The 23021-nt window shown below is 47.9% G+C and overlaps 1 protein-coding gene and 1 pseudogene across 7 annotated transcripts in view; both read right to left on the reverse strand.

The window, feature by feature from the left end:
- Rcsd1 (RCSD domain containing 1) overlaps window positions 1-7639 on the reverse strand; it is a 64371-nt gene extending 56732 nt beyond the window's left edge. For 3 of the 7 annotated variants that reach the window (XM_087581265.1, XM_087581263.1, NM_001415737.1), the window contains 1 exon segment: window positions 5501-5670. In XM_087581265.1, coding sequence (XP_087437391.1) covers window positions 5501-5506 — 6 coding nt within the window. In that variant the 5' untranslated portion in view covers window positions 5507-5670. 7 annotated transcript variants of the gene reach the window in all.
- A 5515-nt stretch (window positions 7640-13154) lies between these two features.
- LOC148001737 (small ribosomal subunit protein eS28 pseudogene) lies at window positions 13155-13422 on the reverse strand (annotated as a pseudogene).
- Between the last annotated feature and the right edge of the window lie 9599 nt (window positions 13423-23021).

Genomic DNA, 23021 nt, shown 5'->3' on the forward strand with positions numbered 1-23021 from the left:
ATCTAGGAAGATTGTGTTATCTCTAATGACCAGAACTAAGAGCTTCTAGCTGGGGGTGCCCAAGGTCCACTGAGGGTGAGATTTCATGTGGAGAGACTTAGAGAGGTAAGGATCCTGCAAGTCCACCCTACCTTTCCTAGGGACCTGCTGAGTCTTGAATGGCCTTCTCACTAGAACAGGGTCTGATCCACCCAAATGTGAGACTTTACATGGGGAGCCTCATAGGGTCACCAGGTAATGTCCACAAGTCCCCATAGCCAGTATTTAGAAAGCCCCAATGGGGAAAAATAGGTGGAAAGGACACTGTCCCAAAGACCAAAGGACAATGGCAATGTCCTCTCTGGTCTGGCTCTGTTTGGGAGATGGGTTTGTAGAGGGTCCTAGGGCATGCAGTGACGGTGGTGGTTCAATGTTTGTGCTCTGCCTATGTATGGTATCTCTGAGAGGTGTGTCCACCTGACACCATTGTGTGTGGGAGGGGATATTCGAGCCACATGCTGCTGTTGTGATCAACCTTCATGAGACTGACTTCTCAAAGTGTGGGCTAAACTACTCCCCAGATAAGAGGAGAACCACAAGTTGTTGCTTTCCAAAGGTCCGACTGCCCCCACGGTCCCAGCATACCTCAGAGTCCGGTTTGCTCCTTCCTAGTGAGGCAGGGACAATTAGGGGCTGTCTTGTTTCTCCCAGGGCTATGCGTTTTTCCAGTGGGTTAGATAGGCTAGATTGGCTCGGCAAACCTCAGACACTGTCACCAGAGGAAGGCAGAGCTGCCTCCTCTGGAACCGAAAGGCTTTCTTCCGTGGCTCCGATAAGATTACGGCTCTGCTGAGCTGCCGGCGGTGTTCAGATTTCCCACGGAACCGCAGGAGCCAGGCTCCAGCCCTCCTTGCTGTGGGCAGCCTGCTGAGGATCAGGCTCTGAAACCTGACTCCCGCTCCAGGAATGCTCTCACCCCTCCGTGATAGGGCCGGGTCTTGACCGCGTGCCTACCCAAAACTAATCTTATTCTCACAGTCCAGCAAATGAAAGATGTCTGCTAAGGGGAGCCCGAGTGACTGCAAGGGTCTCCACACAGCAGGAGCACGAGAGGAGTGGGTATCCCGGCTTGCTCACAAGTCTATCCAGTCTAATTCCCCCTTCAGAGGTTAAACAGTCCCCCATTATGACCGCTGGCCTCAACCAGCACACCATGGCTCAGGGACAGGATGGGGAAAACCAGCGAGGGTCGCAGGGACATCCCCAAATAATCTTTCTTACCTAAACTTGGAGTTTCCCCTCTAATAAATAAATGAGATAAAAAAAATAAGGTAGAAGGGCTGGGAAGATGCCCCAGTGGGTAAATATACTTGCTGGGTAACCAAGAAAATCTGGGTTCACCCCGGGATTCCCATGTGGAAGGAGAAAACCGACTATGGAAAGTTCTGATCTGCACATGTACAGTACAGCATTGGAAGCCCCATACTCTCTCTCAGTCATAATAATAATAATAATAATAATAATAATAATAATAATAATAATAATAATAAACATTTAATCTGCTAAAATGTTTGTAAAATAAACTAGCAAATGTTTAACAAGGTAAAAACACATGAACCTAAGACATAGGTTACAAGGCTGGAGAGATGGCTCAGTGGTTAAGAGCACTGGCTATTCTTCCAGTCCTGAGTTCAAGTCCCATCAACCACATGGTGACTCATGGCAGTCTACAATGGGATCTGATGTCCTGATAAACACACATACATATACACATACTCATATAAGGATGAAAAGATAGCTTCGTTTTGTGTGTGTGTGTGTGTGTGTGTGTGTGTGTGTGTGTGTGTGTTTGCTCTTCAGAGAAGGTCTCCTGAAGCCCTGGCTGGCCTGGAACTCAGTATGTAGTTGAAGATAATCTTTATTGGCTATGCTGCTTCCAGCTCCCCTGTGTTGCAATTAAAAGGAGGCAAATGCACTCACTTGATCAAACACCCCAGCCCCTTCCAGAGAGGGTTTGTCTCAGTGTGTAGTCCTGGCCGGCCTGGAACTGTTCTGTAGACAAGGCCGACCTTGAACCCACAGAGATAGATCTACCTGCATCTGCCTCTCCAGTGCTGAAATTAAAGGTGTACACCACCATTCTCAGACCACATCTTTGGAAAGTATTACTTATGTGTATGCACACGCTCATGCAAGGGCCCTCAGAGGCCAGAAGAGGGCTTTCCCTGGATTCCTATCTCCAATGCCTTCACTATCATTGTTTCTAGAGACAACCCTTCATAGCCAGAGGTCTGCCTGTCTCACAGTGCTGAAATAGTGTCCAGAACAAACCAGCAAATAAACATACTAAAGTCTGCTTTTTCTTTTCTTTCTTTTTTCTCCTTCTCTCTCTTTTCTAATGTCTCTCAGCTCCAATAACATATTCACCCAATCGATATGTCTTAGTTGGTGCTCATGAGACCCTAGATATGTAAAGTATGGTCTCTTCCTCCTCACTGGGAGCCAAAGAGCCAGCCCTAGTGGGACTAGTTAAGTGCTCTCTAGAGGCTGAGGGCCCCTGGGAGATGGTAACATTTGAGCTACAGAGTTTCTATTAATTTATTAGGCAAATTTTACTGGGAAATTTGGGTTCTGTGTTGGCTTATGGAGACCCACCCTCCAGTAAGACAGCCCCTCCTACACTGAGATATATTTTCTCCTTCCCTCCCTCCTTCCTACCCTCCCTCTATTCCTCTCTCCCTCCCCCTCTGCCCCCTCTTTCTGTTCCTCTGCTAGGGATCAAACCCAGGACTTCACATATGCTGTGCAGTCCTCCCTCCTGGACACCCTGGTGAACCCAAATGCAGGTGTGGTTCCCCTTTCCCTCCAGCACAATGTCTTTACTCTCTGTCCTTCTCTGGGAGTCAGGCTACACATTGTCCAGAGCCTCAGAGGGGCTTGAGCACCTTGCATACGCAATGGGTGGCATCACGTCTGCCACCTCATACAGAACTTCTCAGTTTCCTACTGTCTGTGGGGCAGAATCCAGGGCCACTCATGAGCTGCCCTCGAGGTCTGAAAATGGTAAATTAGAAAAAGGTAGGAGTGGGGAGCACAGCTAGGAAAGGAGAAAAAGCAACGACTTCTAGGTGGCTTAGATTTTGGCCCCCAGCGCCACCTCTAGAGGGGGACCTCATTTGTTCAATGGCTTTATCTTGTTATTTTCACTTTTATTCGTTTAGGGACCCCTATCTTCCCTTCCAACCAACCATCCTACCTCCCTGAATGAAGCCAGTGTGTTCGCCCTGCACCCCGTCCTCGTGTTTCTCTACCCAATCACGCCCTGAGCAGCAGCTACTCTGGCCTGCACATGTCACGCTTGCAGAGGCATTCATTAACCACACAGTGACAGGATGTGTGGGTCCTGTTTCCTCGACTGAATTTCGAGTGTTAAAAAGGCACAGGTCAAGTGCTACCTTGCTTTGTTTATTCCAGGGAGGCCCCTGTAGGCTGAGATGTGATTAATGCGGCTGACAGTGGTCACGGGGATTTGAAGATTTCCCTAACATTGCGGTAGGGAACTGCAGGGTAGAGTCTGAGTGTGATTAGCAGGCCCTGCTGATCTGGGTTGAATGCTCAAGATGAGGACATGACATAACATGGTTTCTTCTCAAATAAAGTAAGTAGCCTCCTTCAGGAGACTGATTTCAGGTCCTAGCTCCACTCATGAGCAGGCAATACACCTGTCACTGACTTTCACTTCCTAGCTGAGAACCTGTCAGCTCCTCTGTCTTCTGTTTCCTCTCTACCTCCTTTAACAGCTAAGTGCTAGCTAGCTGGTCCAGCCTTTGGCACACAGAAATCTGGCTATCTCCATCCAAGCCCTTTTCCGTTACTCTATACATCAGCTTGTAGATGGGAGTCTTCTCTTTCGTGCCTCCCACCTACCAAGCCACACAGGAAGCTGCTGGGCTGATACTTTCAGAGGCCCGGACTCCCTCTGTTTCTTCCTCAGCTGAGGGAGGACTAAGTGGTCCTGTGAAGGGGGCCCTTCTGTGTTTCCCTAGATTAAGGTTAGAACTCACACTGGGGCCTTCGAGTGGCACCCCCTTAAGTCTAGTTAGGCCTCCATCTTAGGTCCCTTACAGTTCTGTGAGTGATCCCACAGCTTCTAGCTTGTCACCCGAGGGACCCCGAGTTCTCCCTGAGGAGGGAGCTTCTAAGTACAGCGTTTCTTTCTGAGCCTTTCCCTGGTCCAGCAACTTGAATACCCCCTGCTCCATTTCCCTCCTCTGCCCTGTAGTAGTAGCCAGCACAGAGAATCCTACTGCTTTGAGTTTGCAGGGTCTTGACCATATGTAAGAACCCATCTGGAATGCTTTGTTGTCTATCTACCCTAATCAACTACTTCCTGACTTGAAAATGTCTACAGAAAGTCCATCTCAGACCCCAACATCCTGGGTACTCAGCACTCCCCAAGTGCCCAGAATACAGAATACAATCCTTGTTCCTGTATGACCACTGGTCGAGTTGAATGTGCAGCCTTGCTATTCTGTTAGAGAAGGCAAGCAGACAGGGAAGCTTAGAAAAGATGAGTAGACTGGGGCCTGGGAGAGATTGGACGTCTGTGCACTGCGACCTCTGCAGACCTTGGGCAACGAGGAGCAGTTTCCTTTTGAATGGGAGTAGGAATCACCTGAAAGGCCTGTGGGGTTTTTCGCCCCCTTTTTCCTCTTTGAAAATCCCAGGTCCTGCTGAGATCGATCAGGATAAAATAAAAGGTCACCCATCTCTTGCTGGTCTGGGTTTGAAGGGAGACATTCTTTGGAAATCTGTGGTCCTGGAGGAGGGAGCTAGGTGAACCAGTACGCCCTGGATGGAAAGATGTGGTGGGCTGGGCTGTATTCCACTGAGGTTGGAAAAGTGCAGAGAAAGTCTGGGACTCACCCCTGCATACCTCTCAGATGGCTACCACACCCCAAGGTGTACACAACCTCAGGAGGCAAGGCATATTGGAAAGCCTCCAATTTCTCAGAAGTAAGTTTATTTGATCGGCGGCAAGGGAACTTTGCAGAAAGTTATAAAGAAGATGTGACAGAAACAAGGGACATCAGAAGGAAGAGAACAACTGGTCAGAAAAGCCACGCTCTGATCAAAAGAGGAAGCCATGCGGACAGAGTCCTCGCCTCAACTGCCAGCTCTGTTCCGGGGAGGGGGGGGCGGTTTCTTGGCTCACACCTTTAGCCGTTTATGTATGACTTTAGCTGTGCCTAAGTTTTATTTTCTTAAAAAAATGAATTTGCACAGTCAGAACACCTGAATCCCTACAAAGGGCCCTCTCCTTCGCCTTGAGGTCCTTTCCTGACAAGCCCACACCGGCCCACAGGGGTCTCCTAGGAGCAGGACCCACCTCTTTCACTCGGCCCAGGCGGCGGTCTAGCTGCGTGCTCCCTGCTGAGAGCAGGGACAGCGACCTGGGCAGGAGCGCTCTGACCTCACTCTCCCCCACCCCCAGGCCCGCGTCCTCGCCCCAGTCTTTTACCTCCATGTCCTCCAGGTAGTCCTCCGGCTGCGGACACGCCCGCTCGCTCGGGTTAAGAGCTCAGGATCCCCGCTGTCCCCTCAGCTCCCAGCCCGGGGTACTTTTGGGCTGTAGCGGCCACAGGGCGAGTGGGCGGTGGCGCGCGCCTGGCTGCACTCGGCTGCGGGACTGCCCCAGCTGGGGGCCCAGCGCCAGAGAACGAGGAAGGAGGAGGAGGGAGGGACCGAGGGACGCAGGAGGAGGGGAGGGGAGTGGAGGGGAGCAGGGAGGGAGGCCGGATTGGGGTTTAAATTTAGACACAAATCTAAACAGATACTGTCCCTCCCAAGGCAGGACTCAAGAGCCCGAGCCACGACTCCATTAATCTGCCCAAACATGGGCAGGGCAGCGCCGCGCCCCCTTTCTCGCGAAGTTTCTCAGGACCCTGGGCTTTGCACGTTTTCAGACCACCTCAACTCTCCCTCTTTTAGCCTGCCTTCTTTACTTTCCCTGCCCCTCGGATTAGAACCGCCTTTTCAGTCTTTTCCTCTTCGCCATCTCCTTCGTTTCATACCCATTTTCCCAGCCTCCGTTCCTCCTCCTCCTCTCCCGCTCCACATCCTTTCCTGTATTTTAACCTCTTACCTGGCCTTCCTGTGTTCAGTAGCCTAATAGGACCACCTTTGCTTTGATACCTCTTTTCCTGCCCACCTCCCAGGATTCCATCTGCAGGAAACAATTATCCGTCTATCCATCTATTATCTACGTGTCTATGAAGAGGGGTGGGAATCCAAGCAAAGTTTCCCAAGTTTTCTCCTCAGCTGCTCTGATGCATGCAGCATGGGGGATTGTGGGAATATCTGCTTCTCCATTCTGCTTGCTAAAGGACCTCTTCTCCATTCCTATTAAATATAGCAGAAGGCCCAGCTTAGTAACTCTCCCCAGGGAATGTCGGTTTGTACAGCCCCCAGGACAGCAAAGAGGCTGTGTGGGAGGGATGTAGGGAGTTGAATCTGTGCCGAGGCCATTGTCTGCTCTGGGTTGTAGCTCTGGGTGCCCCTTCAGGGTCCCATTTCTCAGGGGAAATGCCTTCAGAGAACTGGCTGGCAAGGATGCCTGCATATCTTTGTAGAGCGCTTCGGTAGACTTTGTACTCCTAACCAGGACCTACTATGCGAGAGAGAGAGAGAGAGAGAGAGAGAGAGAGAGAGAGAGAGAGAGAGAGAGAGAGAGAGAGAGAGAGAGAGAGAGGAGAGAGGAAGAAGAAGGAGGAGGAGGAAGGAGAGAGGGAGGAAGGGAGGGAGAGAGGGAGGGAGGGGGAGAGAGAGAGGAAGAAGGAGGAGGAGGAGAAGGAGGAGGAGGAAGGAGAGAGGGAGGAAGGGAGGGAGGGAGGGAGGGAGAGAGAGAGAGAGAGAGAGAGAGAGAGAGAGAGAGAGAGAGAGAGAGAGAGAGAAAGACAGCACAGTGGCGGACAATAGGACAGGGCATGTTGGTGCTACCCCTGTGCAAGGAGCCCAAGAGAAACCACCACCAGAAACCAGTAGAGGACTCAGCCACACTGCAAAGGCTGTCCTGACTGCGTCTTGTCACAGCTGGTCTGTGGACCTTGAGGTCACAGGCCTTCTAAACCTTACTTTGTAAACCATGATGTCAGGGCAGCCTCTGTTCATTGAACTCAGCAGAGTGCGGGGGCGAGACCTCTGCTTTCAGAAGCAGACGGAGGGTTAGATTCCAGTTCACTGCTTTCTAAATGCGTTCCTTTAGAAAAGCCTCTTACCTGGTCCTCATTGTCTGCATCTTCTCGGTGTGGCAGATGTTTGGAAAGAGGAGCTATTTTTAAAGTGCGTGGTCTCATGTACATAGTTCAGATGGATAAGCACCCCATAATCTTTTTATTTAAGAGTCAGGGATTCTGGGTTCCAAAGACAGAGTTTCCCTTGTTTTATCTGCACAGCTGCAAGCAGATTCTAGAACAGAGATGATGGAAGCAAGAAAGCAAAGTCTCGCTGATCTTGAATTTCTGATCCCCTTGCCTTGGCTCCCTGATACGGGGCTGACAGGTGTGTGCCTTCAGGTCAGACTGATTTCCCCTTTTTCTTAGAGTCGGGTGCTCCTTTCCACTCAAAGACAGCCGCTCGAGTCTTTCTGCTCCTCAAGCAGGAGAGCGGAAGTACCTACCCAGAAGAGACCGTTAGGCTCAGATAACATCACAGCCACCAAGGTGAGATGCAGCTGCTCTCCCGCCCCACCCTCCTCAGGCAGGGCCTCCCTAGCCTGAGGACAGATGAGCCACAGAGAAAACACCACAGCCTCTCCCCCCCCCCCCTCTCTCTCTCTCTCTCTCTCCATGTTTCCCAGGAACAAGTGTTGCCACACTAGAGTTCTTTGCCCATCAGGGGCCTTCTCCCAGGGAAGGAGTAAAGGGGAATATGGAAGCCCAGAGCTGCACTCAGAAATGCAGAGTATGTGTGGGATGTGTTCTTCCCTTGTCCTCCCTCCCACCTCTGTAGATCGTCAGAAACCAAAGCGGAGGCAGGCGAACTCATACACACCCAGCTCTTCTGACAGCCAAAGGGTAGAGAAAATGGCTCCCTTAGTCCTCTCTCTCCACTCTCCAGGGTCTAACTCACTCAGGAGGGTCCGCTTCCTCCACACTCCACCTGGGTTTCCCCTTGACACAATCTAATGATCTAAACCAGCTAAGCAAGAGACAGAGGCAAGACCGTGGAACACTGGAGAGGCAGCCTGGGCCAGGAAAGGGCAGGAGAGGAAACGCCCACGTATATGGGCAGCCCTTACACACGGACTATCAGCAAATGTTGGATGAATGACCATGTGGAAAGTTGAAAGAATGAAGATGAAGAGCAGCCTGGCAGAATCTGTACATGTGAACGAAAGTCAGAGTCGTTCAACAATTACCTTGGCACCGGCTCTAGGTCCTATGGGAGAAAGGACTTTGTGGAAGAGATCATTGAATGCCATAAATAGTATCTGAATAGACTGATTGGATGCAGAACTACCAGGGCCTCCAATTAGCTACCTCTTTGTAAGTGGCCTTCGAGTGCTGTTGATCACTTACTTTAATTGATTGATAAAGCTGACGCAGCATCTCTGTTCTAGTTTCATTTCTGTCACTATAGTAAAATACCCTGACCAAAAGCAACATAGAGGAGAAGGGGAGTTATTGGCTTAACATTCCAGGTTACAGCCCATTATTTGGGGGAAATCAAGGCAGGACCTTAAAATAGCATATCCATAGTCAAGAATAGAGAATAAACACATGATCCATTTGTGTTTGCTCTACTAACTTTCTTCACTTTTACACCAGCCAAGGGAATGGTGTTGCCCACAATGGGTTAGGTCAATTAACCATCAAGGCAATCTCCCCACAGACCAACCCTAGCCAAGTAATTCCTTCTTAAACTGATTTTAGGTTGTGTCAAGTTGATGGTTAAGACTACACAGCATAGTCTTTCTGTGTTCCAGGTTTGCCTCAGAATTGCGGCCTGCCTTTCTCAGAACTGTGGTCATAGGTGTGCACCAGCATGCCCAGCTTGGTTGTTACTTTTAGTATTTAGAGCAGGAAGAAAATATTCTCTAGTGACTATAAATACTAAGTAAAACATACATGCAGTTGTCCTACAGTGAATGGTTTCAGGAATACCCTTCCACAGGTACCCAAATCTGGGGTACTCAAGTATTTTGTATACAATGGCATGAGACTTGCATATAAGATATGCACAGAGCTCTGTATACTCTAAATCATCTCTAGCTTACTTAATTCTTAAAAATTTACACTTATTTATTTGTACTTTCTCTCTCTCTCTCTCTCTCTCTGTGTGTGTGTGTGTGTGTGTGTGTGTGTGTGTGTGTGTGTGTGTGACAACACATATCACACAGCCCATGTATGGAGGCCAGATTCAACTTTTGAAAATTGGTTCTCTCTGTCCACTATGTGGGTCTGGGTGGGGGGGTCAAACTCAGGTCATCGGGCTTGGTGGCAATTACCTGTACCCACTGAGCCATCTTCCTGGCCTCAGACTACTTTCAGTATCTATTATAGCGAAAGTGCAGTGCCAGTAATTGTGTTTATTTGGGAATAAGGAGAAAGCAAAAATCTATATGAGATCAATAGAAGTGTATTTTTTTCCTGAGTATTTTTCAAGTCCATGGATGCAGAATCACAATTACAAAGACCTGATTGTCTACATTTCAGGTCTAAATCTGGGAATGTGGTAAAATAAACATAACACCTAAAAGCCCCTGATTATTCTACCACAAAGAAGGATGGGGGATTCATGAGGAAGGTTTTCAACCAGGCCTTCCTGTAGAGATCAGTAGATGGGCCCCATTGAGAAATCATCAATGTCAAGGAAGGTAGGAATCAGTATCCTCACTGAAGCAGTGCATACTTCTAATCCTAACACTCGGGAGGCAGAGATAGGCAGATATCTGTGAGTTCGAGGCCAGCCAGAGCTACATAGAGAAATTCTGTCTTAAAAATGAACAAACCAACGTGCAAAAGGAGAGGGCTAGCATGAACCCTGGGGTGGTACTGAGGAAGCACATATGTGGGGCTCGTGGTTCTCTCTCTGTAGAATGACTGTAGTGATGGATGTGTGTCTGCATATGTGCATTCCTCCTCTGATCTGCTGAGATGGCCCAGAAGCAATGCACACAGTAACAGGAGCACACAGTCCACACCTTTGTCTCTGACCGGTCTTCACTAACAGAATGGATGAAATCCTACACAATAAGTGAAGCCCAGGAAAATCTTATACCAAGAAAATAAGGACATTCTCCCTGGCTCATAGAGGAGATGCTAAAATGATACTTTACTGTGACAGTGAAGTGAGTGACTTGATAGAGAAGAAAGTTCACAAGTGCCCAGAGCAAATCCCACCAGTGAGAGAACAGACCACATCCTGTGCTATCTGATGAGAAAAGAACCCATCACTGCTTCAGTGTTATTTTAACCAAAAGGGACCAACCTGAGCCTAATCAGGAAGAAACATGGCACCGACCAATAGGAAGCTATTTCTCAAAATGGCCGGTCTACAGCCTAAAGGCACCCCACCACTGAGGCTGCCTTTGAACTCACTGCATAGCCAAGGAAAACCTTGAACTCGTGATCATCAGGCAGTCATTGTCAATGTTGAGGGGAGGCCCACGCAGGGCTCTGGTGGGAGAGAAGGCTGCAGACACATGACAGCTGCTTCAACCACATAGTTTTAAGTTAGCTCTTTTGTCTGGAAACACGTTACAAAAATTGTGAAGAGTTTGCATAGAAATGCTAAAATGAATTTTGAGCAAAGGGTATGTGAGAGTCCTTTATACTGATTTTCAATTTTCTCCAAGTTTAAAATCAGCGGTCAGGAGAGATGATTTCATGGTTAAGAGAACACCTTACTCTTGGCTCACAGTGCCTACATCTGGTGGCTCACCCCTGTAACTCCAGCTTCGTCTCTAAGAGATCATGTACTCTCTTCAGACTTCTGTGGGTTCCAACACCCTCATGGCACGCACACAACACAGACACACAAACATATACCGTTTTTAAAGTTATTTTAAACTGAACAAATTAAGGAAAACAGTAGTGAGGTAGGGAGATTCTGGACTGAGCACGGCTCTGTCATTTCATTTCCCAATTCTAGGGTCCGGTGATACTGGCCTGGAGACCAACAATGTATACTAGGAGTCCGGCCTTCGGATAACGCAGGGGAAGATGGGGAAGATAAGATTATTCCAACACACCGTTGCAAGAGTCTCTGTGCTGCTTTCAGTGGGTTGAGTTAATACCTCTCCCCACCCCCACCCACCACTGAGGCTGCCTTTGAACTCACTGCATAGCCAAGGAAAACCTTGAACTCCTGATCACCAGGCAGGCCTCCACCTTCTGAGTATTTTATAATTTTGGAGAGGAGATTTAATGGAGTGGAAGACAGATGGAGAGAGCTGGCAGCTCTGGAGCTCTGAGGGGAGGCTACCTGCACAGCGGCTGCAGGAAGAGGAGGCCACGAGGGAACCCGGATGTGTTAGAGAAGCAGAGACAGCACACTGGACTGGCCAACAGGCTAAAGAAGAGTGTGATAAAAGCCCAAAGGCAAGCCAACGGTTCAAGCCGATGATGTTCCCTTTCTCTTCTGAGGCATGACATTAGGGCTAGGAGTAGAGTTTGGCCAACTAAACAAGCCAGTTCGAGCCTGACCCAAGGTCATTCGGATCACTTGCACACCAGCTTCAACTTTAGCTGCCAGCGGCATTGACCCAAGGAGATCTGAAAAGCTATGAGCCCCACTCCACATAGTTTAGGGCGTGGGGCCTGATGCTAGTGTACTCACTTGCAAATGTCTACTAAAGCCTTGCATCCTCACTGTTAGTTTCTCTGTCTGTCTGTGTGTGCTGATCTCACTGTCTATCTGTTCTGACAGAAACCAGCTCTGGCCCTGTGCTCCCCACATCTTTACCAGTCAGTACTGAATTCTGGCTCTGAGACGCCTCAAGGGAACCTCTCCCTCCATCTTGCCTCTGTATGAAGCGAGCTGGTCTTGGCTAAAGCTGCACATCTCCCAACGGGTTCTCCTCCTCTCCACCCTTGCTTACTGTCCCCCTCATCTGTTCTGCACTCTCCAGAGATGGTTCCCAGGAACCCTCAGGACGAAGCTGAACATGGCGCAGGACTGACCTGTGCCCTTTCACAACACACACCACTTACTCCTCAAGCCTCTTCTCAAGAGAGCACCTAGTCTTTGCCCTTGGAAAGCAGAGGCAGGAGAGTTGTTAGTTCAAGGTCAGTCTGGGCTACATAGAGCTCACAGAGATCTACCTGCCTCTGCCTCCCAAGTGCTGGGATTAAAGACGTGCACCACCACACTCTGGCTCCTCTTGCTTTGCAGGAAGCTAACTCCCACTCACCTCATTTAGGTTCCCCGCTGAGGTGCCCTCTGGGAAGGCTTTCTCAGTGTCTTCCTGACCTAACCCAGCACTGTGAAGCCTCTGTAACAGCCACACACTTTCTCCACACTCCACCAAAAGTATGAGACTAACGAGGGCACACTTCATTCTCACAGGTCTCGTGGTCAGTGCTGACCTCAAGTTTGATGCCCATACATGCTGGACGAGTGACTAAGCACTGAATGGATGCTCGCTCCACGCAAAAAGGTAGTGTCATCATTTGTAATCCAGTTCTCACCTGTCTCCCTGAAAATGGACTTGTGCTAACAGTGCCATAGCAGAAAGTACAGAACACAGAGGTTTAGGGTCAGCTCGGTCATCAGCATTCTGGCCCAGCTGTGACTTTTGATTTTGTCTCTCAGATTCATCAATAAAATAGGAATGAGGGAATTCACTGCACTGAGGCCCAAGGAATGCTTAAAAGAGCACTGTCACATGACTGTAATAAATACATTGGTCAGTAGCAGCAGGGACAGATTTAAAACAGGGCCTGGGCCAGGTAGCACACTTCACTCATGATTCCCAGGTCACCACTCAGTTCCAAGCCATCCAGCCCCTAGTGATTTCCACCCACTTTTTACAAGCCTCTGAGTTTGGACACAGCCTGACCTCTAGAGAAAGCCTTTGTTAGACTTCATTTTTCTCTTTTGTAATCTGTATAGAAGTTCTTGAATATTCTAAGTTCAGATGTGATTTTATGTTTTGAATACAAATGCTTTATTTAACAGTTGCAGGTCATTCCGTGGGCTAAGGTGTGGATATCCAGGACCCAGCAGCAAGGTCAGCACAACCTCCAAGCTTCTCTTTCTGACTCCCATAGGGTGAGCCCATCACCCTCTCGAACAGCCTTTGACATTTCAGATGACAGAGCGGCTGGTGTCATCCATAAATTCCACTCGCACCTGCGTGCACTGTCCCTGTGAACCGGTCCTGCCCAGCACTTTGGTTACCCTAGCCAGCTTGATGGACTGTACTCGACTCATGTCCATGATGGATGATCTGGTGGAGAGCGAGATTCTTTACTTATGCTTACACAGGCCAGAAGAGGAAGAGGAGCAGGAGGAAGATGAGGAGGAAGAAGAGGAAGAAGACGACTATGATGATTTTCATACCACAATTTGGAATAAAATTAGAAATATTGAATGGTTACCATCTTGAAAACCATTTTTAGGTTCCCCAGAGCTAAATAACACACAAACAAGTATCTATAGTTTATCCCTAGTGCGAGCAGGAGGGACTGTCATTCATAACGTTTCCCACACATCAACACTTTACTCATTCCTCTTCCTCCATGTGTGAACTGACGATTCTTGGTGCTGAGGTTTTCAGAATGATTTTGCCCTTTGGGGTATGTCACAGTTCCGTTGTCTAAAATCAGATGTGCTTCTTTACCTCCCTACTTCCTGATCTGTCTATGACTTAAGACGTTCCTCACCCTGTACATCCTATACTGTAGGTGCCATGAGACAAGCTCGGGGCCCTACTTATGAGACTGTCACTCCTCTGAGAAAAGGAAACCTAATACATTGAACACTACACTACATATTCTGAAGTGGTGGGCAGCCGGGTGCTGCTGGATCCTGAGGAAGACCATGCTGACAAGGATGAACTGGTCCAGGGAAGTCTGGGAGACAAGAGGAGGGGGAGTGGACCATGGTGGAGTGGAGGATGGGATGGAGGTGACATGGGGGACAGGGCTATATGAGCCTTGAGGAACAAGGGGTAGGGAGAGCATGAGTGTTCCTCAGAGGCCAGGCTGAAGACGCCCTCAGGCTGGTAGTGTATATTACTACATTACCAACAGGGCGAACACACACCAGTCTTTAAGCAGGCACAGGTTTGGGGTTCATCTTCTCTTAGGAAAGTCAGCTACACACAGAGTGTTAGTGTGCCAGTATTTTACCATTGATCTTTTCCCTGTGAAAATAGGTGGTGTGTGTGTGTGTGTGTATGTGTGTGTGTGTGTGTGTGTGCCTATGTGATTATGTGTGTGTCTGAGATTGTGCATGAGTGTGTGTGTGTCTGTGTGAGGGTAAATCTGTGTGTGTGAATTTGTGTATCTGTATGTGTGAGTGTATGTGTGTGTGTATGTGAATGTGTCTGTGTGCATGTGTGTAGGTATGTGAGTTTGTGTGTCTCTGTGTATGAGTGCGTATGTCTGTATGTGTGATTGTGTGTCTGTTGGTTTCTATTTTGTTTCTTTTTCCTTCATTCACACAAGGAAGGGCTTTTTAGTGGTAACAAAAAGCGAAAGAAGGGTGATCTAGGAAAAGCAAGGGGCCCCAGGGAGGTCTGAGGCCCAAGTTTACTACAGGTAGGTTTTGTGAGAAAGCAGAATTACTCAACCTTTCTGCTTCTTTCATTTGATGAGAATTCTCATCAGCCATGGGTACAGAGCTCCTAAAATCAAAACCCACCATGAAAGAAAGAAAGGTAAGAAAAGGTTGCAGGCCTCCCTGATGAAAGCCACACAGGGAGAGGAATGGTCTCTGCAGCGGAAAGGAGAGTGGTGTGGGTGGCAGTGGCTGGGGAGTGGGGTGGGTGTGGGGACAGGGAGGAATTTGCATCTCATGGCTCAGTCAGATCTGAAAGCTCACATCCTGTTTTTCTGTAGGTTGGGCGCATCGGGCTCCAAGAGCCTCCTCGTCTGACCATGGCCTGCCTCAGGAAATGAGTGTCAACAGTCTCGCAGATGGGAACCAAACTTCTGGGTGACTGACTACCCAAGAAAAAGCAAGTCCAGCCCCTCCAGCCCCTGCCTTCCCTCTACCCCAATTCTGAGACTCCAGGCCTCACCCCCTTCTCCCTGGAGACTATCAACAGGAAGTTAAATCAGCTGGAACACTCTGTTCCCTTGACATTTTTTGTTTTAAATCTGCAGCTGTGTTAAGGCTTAACGCATCCTCTCTGGCTCTACATCTTGGGTCCATCTCTTTCCCTGTCTGGTGCTTTTCCTTTCCTCATCCATGCACAGAAGACTGAAAATATGGAGACAATTTGGCACCAAGAACTGAGGCTATGTAATGGGACGAGAGCAAGCAAATGAGAATGAAGGAATGGTTTGCAAGAAGGAAGTCGGGTGTTGAGAAAACATCAGGGGCTGAAATGCTGACTGCGGGTAGGCTAAGGATGTTGGGTCTGACTTAGGGATCATTACTGAAGAAAGACCATCAAGACTGAAAAGGAGCCCTACATAAAGTCTCTCCTCACTCATTCATGGTGCTCACCCCTTATCAGCCACGTGTGGGTGTATCTTCTCTCCTAACATCCTACACTGCCATCTCGGCATAGGCTGCAGCCACCACATTCCCTCATACATTCCGGAAGCAGCTGGTGCTGAAGTGAATGAAGCTTCCTTCTCTCTGTCCTTTAACCTCAACCCAGTTTGTCAGGTAATGAATAAAAGAAACAGGACCCAAATAAGCAAGCTACAGTTCCCAAACGCAACTTGGTCCTGTTGGAGATGCTGTTTCTTCTCTTCCTGTGGCTGCTTCTGTCTTGCTCTCTACTTGTCGATATTTCTGTCTTCATGGAGCAAGATGGCTCTGGTACTCTTCGGAATGAGACGCCGTCCCTCGAACGCTGCCTTTTCTTTTGTTGCCTCGCGCTCGAGTTTAGAGAGAAAATACCTCTAGAGTGAGACCAAGAGAGAAAACAAGAGTTAAACTAAGCCTCCACAGCCATCAAGCACTTTAGGATGGGAATTAATCTCTTCCAAGTTCTCCCTCAACAGATTGGAGAAGAATGTCCCCCGTTCATGGTGGTAACTGATCCATTACTGCGCATGTGCAAAGCATCCGCTCGGGCTCTAAAGACCGCCCAGGAAAGTAGCTTATCTTTTGTTACTCGGGTTACACTTCCTGGGTAAAGCCTTAGTGCCCACCGCTCCTCAGACCCACGTGTGAGAGAATGCACCTTAACTGTGTCTCTATAAACCACGCTCAGAAACCCAGGTTATGATACAGAAGAACATCTTTTATTAGCAACGGGTCATCCTGGGCTTATCCCCTGCTTACCCACGCTTGCTTCCTTCCCTCCTTCCTTCCTTCCTTCTTTCCTTCCTTCCTTCCTTCCTTTCTCCCTTCCCTCCTTCCTTCCTTCCTTTCTTCCCTCCACCATTCCTTCTTCTCTCCCTCCCTCTCTCCACCCCTTCCTTCTGCTTTCCTCTCTTCTTCCTTTTCTTTTTTCCTTCCTACCTCTGAAGATCAAAATCCTAACATCACACACAATAAGAAAGCAGTTGGCCTATGAGATTCATTCTCAGCTGGGCTGTCATTTCTAACACTAGGCAAGCATCTGCCAAAATTGATATTTCAATAAATTCCAAGCCATATATATAATATATAGCATATATTATATATAATATATATGGCTTTTGGGATTTTGCTTTATTTTCTTTCTTTTATCCTAATTCTTACTCTACTCTTTCTTTTTCGAGGGGTTTTACTGTGTAGCTCCTGTCTGTCCTGGAATTCACTCTGTAGACCAGGCTAGCCTTGAACTCACAGAGATCCCCCTGCCTCTGCTGGCACTAGAACTTTGTTTTATTCTTCAGAGTCTTACTAAGTTGCCCAGGCTCACCTTGAACTTATGAACGTCCTGTCTCAGCACCGTCAATGCTAGGATTCATAATCATTCATTTTTACTCTCAGCCCCAAATCCTGTGTTTTATTTTTAATTATAAGTATTTTATTTTACTGTGTGTGTGTGTGTGTGTGTGTGTGTGTGTGTGTGTGTATGTGTATGTGTGTATGTATGGTGACACAGTACACATGTGGAAGTCAAAGGAAAACTTGAGGGAGTTGGTTATCTCCTTCCCACCATATGGGACCCAGGGATGGAACTCAGGTTGACCAATTAACTAGACTCATCTTTACCCACTGAGCCATCTTGCTGGCCCCCAAGCCCTATAATTTAAAAAAGTAAAGCCTACAGTTAGCATCATAGTCCTCAGTGAAAAACTGACAGTTTTCTCCATAAAGTCAGCAGCAAGGTGAGGGGGCTCCTTTTTCCACTTTTCTTCAACAAGGCACCCGGAGTTCTAGTCAGAGGAGTTGGCAAGAAGAGATAACGAATACTGAAACCCAAGAAGGAAAGAAACCTCTGCTTTCAGACGGCATGATTTTATTTGTATAAAACCCTGAAGATTCAGCAAGAAAACAGAGCTGGAAACAATAAACAAATCCAGCAATGCCGCGGGATAGAATATTAACACAGAACTCTGTTTCTGCACAGCATGAGCAACCGAGGAAGAAAGGCAAGAAAACAGTGTCATTTGAAATAGCATAAAAAAGAATGAACTGGGCAGGAAGGAGTCGGCTTAGCAAGGGGGTAAACACCGGACACAGAAAACCACAAACATTGAAAGGATTAAAGAAAGCTAAATAAAGAGAAAGATACTATGTGTTCATAGATCAGGACGTGCTACATTGTTAAAACAGCCACATTGCCAAAAGCTATCTAGGTGTCCAATGCCACCCCTGTTAAGGTTGCCACAGCGCTTTTTGGAAAACAGACCAGAAGGAAGACTTGCAAAATTCATATGGAACCTCAAGGGACTCTAAATTACCAAAAACCTTGGAAGTTGCTGGCCTCCTTATGCCCAGAGATCTCCAGGAAAACTAGCAATATTAAGCAATGTCCTCTCAAAGGAATGGATATAATATCTGCTCTTCTATCCAGAAAACTGGGAATTTATGTGTTTGTCAATTACCTACATGTATGTATGTGTACCATGCTGTGCCTGGTGCTAGAGGAGGTCGGAAGAGGGCACTGGACCCCATGGTCCTGCACTTAGATGTAGTTATGGGCTGCTATGTGGGTGCTAGTAACTGAACCCAGATCCTCTCAAGAGCAAGTGTTCTTAACTGCTGTGCCATCTCTCCAGTCAAAGGGAGGCCCCCTCCCCATCCACCCACCCTGTGCAATGGGTACAGAATCTCTGTTTAGCAAAAAGATAAACTTGCCATTGTTGCGTTTTGAGACAGGATCTTACTGTTTGCCCAGGCTGGATTCAAAACTGAGAGGTACAAGTAACTTTTCTACCTCCATGTCCTGAACAGCTAAGATTTACAGTGTTGCACTGTTCCACTGTGCTGGGTTTGGGGCTATCACACAATAGCTTAAAGTTAAGTCAATACTACTGCTCTGGACACTGGTTGAGAAGGTGAATTTTATGCTAAGGAAGTGGCAAGGTGGGGAGTGGGGAGGTGTTAAACTGAATTCTTGAATAGCCCTGACCACAGATCGCCCCCACCCGTCACTCTTCTCTCTAGGTATATGACTCACTGGATAAAAATTTCTGAGAAAACAGATACGACATCGATAAAAAAAGAACCATTATAATACCAAACCATAAGCTGCATTCTGCCTCTTGTGTTTTCTAGGACTGAAGACAAAGCCAACTTCAGACAAGGACATCAGAGTCACCTGTGTCATGATCCAGTCTAATGACTGGCTTGAGAGGTGGTTTCCAACATGGAGGCTCTGAGATGAACCACAGGGCTGAGCCGAGCAGTGGCAAGAGGAGAGGTGGAGTGCTCTGGGCTGTGTACAGTATCTTAGTCTTTGGCTGGGCGTTGAGATTAGTGGCTAAAACCACAACAAATACAACCAAATCCCTAAGCTCTCCTTGCCTGCCTCCTCAGGTGATCTGAAGAGCAATGATTGGTGCATATAGCCTACCTTTTGTGGGCGGTTCATTTTAACACTGCCACTAATAAGGTGTTAAGAAGATCACCTCTGTACCAACTGATAATGAAATGGGAGACTAAGACAACATTAGCACCGGTAGGGTCTGCACCCCAAGCTCCACACACACAAGCCCAGCTTCTGACGAGTGGGAGGACTTCCTCCTAAGGCGTCCCAGAACGCCTAGCACGCTGCTGGTCACCTTGTGTTGTTTAGTTTTCTGTACCCGTCCCTAAGTCACTCTCAACGCTGCATAAAGGATGTGTGAGGCTTCAGTCTTGACCCCACCCTGCAAGCTGCAAGTCTTCTGTGATGGCTACCGCAGTTAGCTTTAGTGAGGCCTCTGGAACGGGTGGTCTTCTACCATGGACTTCCACAATCCTGGCAAGTTTGCTGGTCCAGGGACTGGCTCGTTGTATGCGACACTGTGATGTTCACACACACAGGAAGTTCACAGTACCATCGCATCGTGATCCTCGTCGAATATGTTATCTTTCACGACATCTGAGATGGTCTCCTGGTAGTCCTGGGAGAAGAACTATGTATCGGTTGCCACCCTCCCAGTGCTTGTGGCTTAGGGTCCTCGCCCAGACTTTGTAGGATGGATGGTTGGAGGCTTCCAGGTTCTGTTATCCTCCTAGTTGCTGTGAGGCTTCTCAGAAGCACTGGCAGACGACAAAGTGAGGGTAGGGTTGAAAGGGTTGGAAGGGTTGGGTGGGGATGGATCAGGAGGGGATCCTCCCAGGTCTTGGTTACTCCCTCTAGGGGAACACATTGGTCCCCCTGGCTTCCCAGGGCTTCTCCAGAGGTACCAGGGTGCTTTAGGCACTGTGGACCCTGGACAAGTCACCTGCCGTGGGTAGTCAGGCCTCCCAGAATGTGCTCTGAGGCAAGAACAGCTGAAAGCTCTGAATTTTCAAGAGACTTAAATGAGAGCAAAGTGTATTATACAGATATATGTTATGTAAATAAAATATGCATTATTTATTCACTTATATATTTTGAGGCAGGACCTCACTATATTGCCCTGGCCGGCCTGGAATTGGGTATGTAGACCAGGCTAGCCTCTAACTCACAGAGATTTCACCTGCCTCTGCATCTCAAGTGCTGGGAATAAAAGCCCGAGCTACCACAGCTGGGCATTAACATAATATTTTGAAGACTTAAAAACAAACAGGGGTTGGGGATTTAGCTCAGTGGTAGAGCGCTTGCCTAGGAAGCGCAAGGCCCTGGGTTCAATCCCCAGCTCCAAATAAAGAACCAAAAAAAAAAAAAAAAAAAAAAAACAAACTTACTTTGTTTCCCCTCTCCCCCCCCTCCCCCCCTCCCCTCCCACTCAGTCCCTCCCTCACTTACCTTCTCTTTAAGGCAGTTTCTCACATAGTCCAGGCTCCAGACTGACCTGGAAGTCTTTTGGATGTTGAGGAAACCCTTAAACTCCTGATCCTCCCACCGACACCTCTCAGGTTCCGAGATTACGGCAGGAACTCATCATACCTGACAACCCTTTTGGAGTTTTGACTCTGCAAGCTAAAGTCTCTTGCTAGAACCGGTTATCTGGAATGTCCTGGGGACCAGACAAGTGATTCCAGTTCCATCCCAGATTCTACTCCTCGTTCATTCTTTTGAAAATATATCGGTCTTGTTTACCCAGCTGTTTGCCCCAGCAGCAATGAAAGGATCTGTCCTTCCCCCACCCTACCCCCGTTTAATTTTTTTCTGCAAACATCAACAGCAAAGCCCGAACCATCACCAATTCAATACAGTAAGCAGGATACAGGCACTATGTACGGAATAATGAGCCCGTAGCCTGCTAAAGAGAAATGGCTTTGTTTTCTTGGGCCTCCTCCTGGAGCACAAGGGTCAGCGGAGAGGACCTCGTGGAGTGGGAGGAAGTGGAGTTAATGAGACATGCAACCTTCTTAGAAAACACGGGTCTGGACGACTTTTTTTCCCACTGTTGTGGATTTGCGGGCCAATCATGTAAACTCTTTTATCACCCTGTGTGAATCTGAGGTGGAGGCTGCATGCTGTTGCAAGGCTTAGGTAAAATCTTGTCCAGACTGAAACAGAAGAGAGGAAGAGCCCCTTCCTAGACCGCTTCTATTAATCTTTTGACCTTCCCTCTTTTCTGCTCTTCTCATCTCTTGCTGACTCAAGGGATCCAGGGTGCTACTGCTGTGGACAGGATCCCACCTCAGCGTCGCCATCAGCCTGAGTGGAGAGCCGTAGACCAGGCTAGCTCCCATATCCTGGAGCAGGGATGTGGCCAGAGGCGTGGGAGGAGGTGGGGGAAGCTGGGGCGCTGGGGAGGATTCACAGGAAGGATGACTCTGGTTAACAGCAGAAGACTCTGATCAGATTTTCTGTAGTGTGTCAGGCTGTTAGAAGTGGAAAGTGGAGACTGCTTCATGACAGGATTCACTGGTGAACGCGGACTGCAAAACCCTAGTGCTTCAGAGGGTGACTAGGAACCGAGCCTGACTCAGGCCTGTGAAGGGGGTTGGGCTTCATCCACCCCTGGATGCAGGGGAAGGGCGGTTTTCACAGGCTTTTTGGACAGGACAGGTTTATGTTCTAGGAAGGTAACTAACAGCAAGTCTTTGAACAGAACAAAGAGAGCGTGGGGTTGAGACCGGAAAACCTAAACCTGAGAGGAAAAAAGATTTAAAAGACTTATCAGGCAAGGATGGATGGAGTAGGGAGCTAAAGGGGCTTGGAATAATTTAAGATTTTGAAATAAGGCTGACAGATTTCTCAAATAAAAACACCAGACATGTAGTTAATATGGAATGTCAAATTATGAATAATTTTCTGTATAAATATGTCCTGGGCTATAATTAATCTCAAGTTCTAAATGAATCAAGTGTTTATGGGTTTTTTTCCCCAGAGAGCTTTATTTCGAACTCATCTTAAATATAAGTCTGACCTGCTGTCATTTATTTATTTATTTATTTATTTATTTATTTATTTATTTATTTATTGTCAAGCTTCATTTCTTTGGGCCTTTTGATACAGATATGATGTAGCCCAGACTGTTTTTGAACTTATCATCCTCCTGCCTCAGTCTCCTCAGTGCAGGCCAGCTGCCTGTGCTAGCCACACTCGTGTATAAACCCTCTGGCTACAATGCTATCTGTAACTGAATTACCTGGTACCTGGTCCTGCTGGGAAGAAACAAACGCTTGGGAACTGGGAGGAGTATTTGACGCCATCGGATTTCTCATTTTCATCCGGAGCATGAGCAGAGATAAAAGCATTTTCAGACATCGTCTTTGCTTCCGTGTCCTGGAGCTTGCTCCACCCACCGTTCACTGAGTATGCTGTGTGTGGGGTGCATATGAGTGTGGCAGACATGTGCGTGCATCTGGAGGTGAGAGGTCAGCCTCAGGAGTTATTCCTCTGGAGCTGTCTACTGTTTCTCAGACAGTGTCTCTCTCTGGGACCTAGGGTTGGCTGACTAGGTTAGGTGCCAGGCCAGAGGGCACCAGGGATCTTGCCTGTCTCTCTCTTCCCAACATTGCGATCACAAATAACTCTCCCAGTTTTAATTCCCATGCTGGAGATCAAACTCGACCTGGTGCTTGCCTTTGCTCCTTGAGCGATCTCCCCAGCCCATGGTTGTTACATGGTTGTTACAATTTAGTATTCTTATAAGTAACAACCCCAAGGAAATAACCTAGTTCAGATGGTTGGTTATTTTTTTTTTCTGTGTCCATTATACTAAAGGCACTACCATAGTATGAGTCTAAATCCTCCTGATACTCAAACTTAACGTGCACACCTTGGGAAATACCTGTAGAAGAAGGAAACCTCTGGCAGGTCTGACTCAGGAGCCTCAGCCACTGTGGGTGGAAAGGAGATGCCCTAGTGTGCTCGCAGACAGCGGGCTAGACTG

Source organism: Rattus norvegicus, chromosome 13 (assembly GCF_021556685.1).
Source record: "Rattus norvegicus strain SHRSP/BbbUtx chromosome 13, alternate assembly SHRSP_T2T, whole genome shotgun sequence".
Classification (NCBI taxonomy): Eukaryota; Metazoa; Chordata; class Mammalia; order Rodentia; family Muridae; genus Rattus; species Rattus norvegicus.